This window comes from Athalia rosae, chromosome 7, assembly GCF_917208135.1.
Source record: "Athalia rosae chromosome 7, iyAthRosa1.1, whole genome shotgun sequence".
Lineage (NCBI taxonomy): Eukaryota > Metazoa > Arthropoda > Insecta > Hymenoptera > Athaliidae > Athalia > Athalia rosae.
This window is the reverse complement of record NC_064032.1, coordinates 11464213-11470499: the sequence shown is the minus strand read 5'-3', so window position 1 is coordinate 11470499 and position 6287 is coordinate 11464213. Positions and strand designations below refer to the sequence as shown.

Below are 6287 nucleotides of genomic sequence, written 5' to 3'. Positions count from 1 at the left end.
GATAATGAGCAAATGGTTTTCATCAGGGCTTCATGAGACTTAAACTTTATATCTTTTTGGTACATAAGATAACAGACAATATACTGCCTACATTGAATTATACGCATATTTTCCTTGATAATACATAATCATTCTACATTACCATAATACACAAGTATAAATGTATTACATTTTTTCAACGCGAATCATGTAACGCCAAAATTTATATACATATTGAAAAATCAAATTTATATTTATATATATATATAAATAATATATATACCTACGTTTAGAAATATATATAGTTAGATGATATAAGAAAGTTGCCAAGTCAATATACTGTCGAACACTTTTTTTCATCACCTTTGATTTTTTTTATTAATTTTATGTCAAATTACTACGTATATATTATACACGCGTTGCGTTTCTAATAATCAAGCAAACGCGATAATATGTAAATAATAAAAAAAAAAAAAAACTAAAAAAAATGTATGTGAATCAAATAAGACATAAACTGCAATATATGAGCAAATATATATTATATTATATAAAACAAACATGAAAAAAAAAAAATCGAAATGAAGAAAAAACGAAACAAAAGTCCGCACTTCGATTTCCGAATTCTGATGTATCAGGATAATTTTCACAATCGTCCTGTTTTTTTTTTTCTTCATTTAGGAATGAATTTTATTTCATTATTCCACGGTATACCTATATAGATGAGTGTCAAGGTATCAACTTTGTTAATATGCTTATAGTATGATATTATTGCAGTGTGGTAATATCGTGTCATAATTCTGAACACGTTTTTCTTCTATCGATCCTCGTTATCTAAAAAAACGTGTGAACAGAAATCGTTCATTGCAGTGCAATGCGTGAAATTATCTAGGTATTCATAGTGAAACAGAAATGAAGTCTGTTACTGTGCAATTTCCTCTTCAAAGAAAAAAAAAAAAAAAAAAACAAGACACGAATTACAAATTTGTAATAATAAACAAACTAATGAAAATACTTCAAAAATAAGAATCAATGAATAGAATCAATCATCGCGATGGCTTCACGCTTTAACGATATCGTAACTATTCCAACCTTGACCGTTCTATTTAGTTTGGCTTCTAACAATTCTGTGATTGCATTTCGCAACAATTGCAGACGTAGTTGTTGCTTCAATTATTATTATTATTATTATTCTGCGATTGTTCAACATATCGTAGAAAGTTCATGCATATAGTTATGCGTAGTCCGCGATGGATCTTGGCAGCATTTTCAAATTTCAAACAACCACATGTAGTACCTCCGGTTTCGGAATAGATAACCGGCAGTATCTCGCTTATACTTAGTTCTTATTTTAATAATCCGCAGTTGTTTAAATAACGTTCAGATATCAAGGTATGTACGATATTCTACGCTGGATGAAATCATCGGTGCGTCTCATCGATCTATTTTCGAATTCCGTAAATCCACGACGATTCTTACCGCCACTCCTGTTCGGTCCAATTGAATTTCACTTCGCGGTCGATTCTGGGGTACGCGCGCCCGACGTGTAATTTTGGATCGTTCGATCGATTAAGGAATTATGAGCCCCGGGCGTTGCGCAGACGTATTATATCCGTACCTATATACCAATACGTTTATATACTTCAACATTCATAGTCATATAACTATAGGGGGGGGCCGAGGACGAACTTGCTTGTTAATGTTGGTTTGATGTACACGAGATCGTGACGACTTGATACGCGGCATTCCCGTGCGAGACCCGCTGACGTCCGACGCGTTCATCCGACGATCCCGCATGAAAAACGTCTTCGGGGTTATTTCTGTTTGGCAACATTTCAAAAATAACTTGTCAATTTTCAGAAGTAAAAGCGAACAACGCTTCTTCAGGTATGTAAATTTTTCATTATTAATTGATATAATTTTCAGTAATTATTTTGTTTTCAATTAAAAATCGTATCATTCATTTTCACGTAGATATTATTGTGTGAGAATTTTGATTATGTAATTAATTTATGCGTTACCGCATTCGCGGTAAATGTTATCGATTACAGCGATGCACTTAAGTTTTAACCTTGAGTGATCCGAAGTCATAACAAGGAATAAATCATAGAGAATTTTGCCGGTAACTGATATACTGTCTTTTTTTACACATGCGGAATTCATTATTTGAAAAATTCTTGAATGACAAATATATTTGTTGCTAATTAATTGAAACTATTTTCTATCTCAGAACGACAATGCCGGGCCAGGTGGAGCACCCGAAATTAAAAAGGGCGACATTCGGAATGGGGTGTTTTTGGGCAGGCGATGCACTTTTCGGAGCAACTCCTGGCGTCGTTAGAACTGCCGTTGGGTACTCAGGTGGAACTCAAGAATCCCCGTCGTACAGAAACCTGTAAGTATGCGGTATACTCATTCTTATACATATATGTATATACGATCCCACAGTTACTCACGATCATCTCGAAGAGATGAAGATACCGCAAGAAGAGAGAAAAATGATCTAACTCTTGGAACAGTTTATACGCGTTCTCAGATCTTTTCTTTCCACAGCGGAATCTTATTTCAATCAAATGTATACCTAAATTTTTGTTCAGTTTAATTTCTTTGGTTTGTAATAACAATTCGAAAAAATATCTTCACTCCTAATTATAATTGTAATCGTAATTACAGAGGTGATCACACCGAGGTCATCGACCTCGATTATAATCCAGAGATTATCGGATATCAAGAACTTCTCAACCTTTTTTGGAATAATCACGAGTACGGACTCACAACGAGAATAAAGCGTCAGGTTAGTGTTGAGTAGAAACAAACAAAAAATTTTTCCCAAAACGATTATTTTTTTTTTTTCACGATCAATCATTAGAGGTATTAGTTCAATGTATCTATGATACCATTGTTATTTTTGAGTGACAATAAGCGGACGAAGAATTGTATTTTTATCATTATTAATACTTTTTAAATGGGACGCATAATATATGTCAACAAAAAAATCTGTTATCGATACACTCGTTTAGAAAAGATTGCTCAATCTGAATTTCTCGGTCTCACGTCCGTTTACATCATAACTAATCTCATTAGATATATTAGGTGTGGCTCGCTGTAGTTCTTTATTCGCTTTATTTCCCGTTGGGAAATCTAATTTGTAATTTTTAAATTTAACTTTTCCACGGAATCTGTTGTACGTGTATATTTAGACGCGTTATCGCTCGGGAGAATATCCTGCGAGTCATATTAGCTCATGTTATGAGATTAATTTATTTGATCGTTTAATTGAACAATTCTTTAATTCTTCTTTGTAGCTAAAAGAATTGAAAACTTGACATTCATGTTTCAGTACATGTCCTTGATTCTTTGGCACGATGAGGATCAAAAAATTACAGCTGAACAATCCAGGGAAAAGGAACAGTCGCAAAGAGGAGGATCTTTCGTTACGGAATTGACAAAATTCGAACGTTTTTATCCAGCAGAAGAGTAAGTAAAAATGAAACTTACATTTTTTTTCTTACTTTATGATCTTTTGGCTAAAATCTTTCTTCACTTAGAAATTCTCGAGGATTTTATCTTGCATTTAATGATGACAGAAAATTTAGCAGATTTTTTTTTTATTGTTTGATCAATGAGGCAACGTACGATTGTAATTGTGCAACACCTGTGACGCGAATTAATTCCGATTGTTTGCATTCGTTGAATAGGATGAAGAGTAGAAAAAATTTCATGTATAGATTTCGTGCAGTTTCAGCCCCATTTGATATCTATCTCTCTTATGTATTTTCAATCGTTTTCTAGTTCTTTCGGATTTTTTTTTTTTTATTCGGGAATAAATTTCGTAGATGTATTTAGTCATTAATTCGAAACATTTTCTTATTTTTAGCTACCATCAAAAATATCGTCTACGAGCGCACCCTTGGCTTTTGGACAAATTGCGACTGAAGAGTAATGAAGATATACTGAATACAACCCTTGCTGCAAAACTAAATGGATATTTAGCAGGGGCTGTAAGTCCTAGTGAATTTGAACGAGAACTTCCAGCGCTCGGTATAAGCGAAGAAGCCGCGGAATACGTGAGAAAATACGTGATTGAGAATCAAGGAAGCGGGCTCTACTGTTAATTGATTATTAAAATTAAATTGAAGTTTCATAAAAATGTAATATAGGTACCTGCTTTAAAGTTTTTTTTCTTTCAATTTTCGAAACTGACAACTTAACCTTCTCCGAATCGATTCAGTGACTAGTGTCGAATGTATTCTGATCTCAGAAATGTAAAATTGTTATCTAAATGAAACCTTTCCATTTATACAATATGTCAATATAAGAATTCTTCAATGTATCCTATCTGCATAATTTATTAATAAATACGAAGCTATTTTTCGATCAGATAGTTTACTCTTATTAGTCGCACACCTGTACACATCACTCCTTAAAATCCTTCATCAGCGATACATCATGACATCAGGTCTTGAGATTTTGCCCGAAAAGTGATTTTGTTATCAAAACGACTGGGAAGGAAGTAGGGAGTCTAAGACCCCATGTGCATCATTGTGTGCATGCATTCAAACCTGGACATATCTATTCCTACTTCGAAAAAGTCTGATCGTAATACTATCTGGATGCTCGCAGTCCTGATCCTATGCAATTATGTGTATTCAATCTTACTCTGTCAGCGTATGATAGGGTGAAAAACTCGTTGCTTGCTGAACTGATTGTGAGAGTGTTCCTGTCTGCGTATTCATTCATTCAATCATGCTTCAATACAAACCAGAAGTGGTAATGTGAATCTCTGGAATACCAGCCATGGGAATTGAAAGTTAGCCGAAAAAGGAAATTTGAATCAGAAAAACAGAGAACCCGTGAAGGTATTCCGAAACCTAGTGCCTGATTGAGTGCATGCGTTCCGACCTGTTTATTTATTCCTAGTATAAAAGAAAAAGCAATCGATGCATTGCACGGCTAACTACATGCATGCCTATGTCTTTCATCGTTCAATCACGCTTCAAACCGGAACCGATAATGCAGAGCTCTAGAATGCCGGCCCTGAAAATTGAAAGTTTGTCGAAAAGTGGAGATTTGTATCAGGAGAACAGGAAACCCGAGGAGGTGGTCCGAAACTTGGTGCCTCATCATGTGCATGCATTCAATCCTTCATGATTATCCCTAGTCCGATAGAAAAAGCGACTGATCTTTCGCAAGACTATTCATATGCCTGCCTTTGTATTTATTTATTCAATAAATGGTCGATACAAAAGATAAGAGAGTAATTCCTAGCTTTAGAACATTAAGCCTCAAGTTATGAATTAGGGCCAAAAAATTTTTCGGGTATCAGGAGAACAGGAAAACCGAGGAGGTATTTCGGAATTTAGAATTTAGGCCAAAAAATTTCCTGGGTATCAGGAGAACAGGAAAACCGAGGAGGTATTCCGAATTCTGGTGCCTGATCGGGTGCATGCGTTCCACCTTGTTCATTGATTCCTATTATAAAAGCAAGAGCAACTGATGCATTGCACAGCTAACTACATGCATGCCTGTGTCTTTGATCGTTCAATCATGCTTCAAACCGGAACCGATAATGCAGAGCTCTAGAATGCCGGCCCTGAAAATTGAAAGTTTGTCGAAAAGTGGAGATTTGTATCAGGAGAACAGGAAACCCGAGGAGGTGGTCCGAAACTTGGTGCCTCATCATGTGCATGCATTCAATCCTTCATGATTATCCCTAGTCCGATAGAAGAAGCGACTGATCTTTCGCAAGACTATTCATATGCCTGCCTTTGTATTTATTTATTCAATAAATGGTCGATACAAAAGATAAGAGAGTAATTCCTAGCTTTAGAACATTAAGCCTCAAGTTATGAATTAGGGCCAAAAAATTTTTCGGGTATCAGGAGAACAGGAAAGCCGAGGAGGTATTTCGGAATTTGGAATTTAGGCCAAAAAATTTCCTGGGTATCAGGAGAACAGGAAAACCGAGGAGGTATTCCGAATTCTGGTGCCTGATCGGGTGCATGCGTTCCACCTTGTTCATTGATTCCTATTATAAAAGCAAGAGCAACTGATGCATTGCACAGCTAACTACATGCATGCCTGTGTCTTTGATCGTTCAATCATGCTTCAAACCGGAACCGATAATGCAGAGCTCTAGAATGCCGGCCCTGAAAATTGAAAGTTTGTCGAAAAGTGGAGATTTGTATCAGGAGAACAGGAAACCCGAGGAGGTGGTCCGAAACTTGGTGCCTCATCATGTGCATGCATTCAATCGTTCATGATTAATCCTAGTTCGATAGGAAGAGCGACTGATCTTTCGCAAGACTATT

The 6287-nt window shown here is 35.8% G+C and overlaps 1 protein-coding gene across 1 annotated transcript; it reads left to right on the top strand.

Annotated features, from left to right (window-relative positions):
- The first annotated feature begins 1657 nt into the window (after nt 1–1657).
- LOC105689602 (peptide methionine sulfoxide reductase) lies at nt 1658–4356 on the top strand. The gene is made up of 5 exons (XM_012406747.3): nt 1658–1863; nt 2207–2371; nt 2650–2770; nt 3317–3453; nt 3854–4356. Exons 1-5 carry the CDS (start codon nt 1772–1774, stop codon nt 4089–4091), a joined length of 753 nt encoding a protein of 250 aa, XP_012262170.2. The 5' UTR covers nt 1658–1771; the 3' UTR covers nt 4092–4356.
- The last annotated feature ends 1931 nt before the right edge of the window (nt 4357–6287 follow it).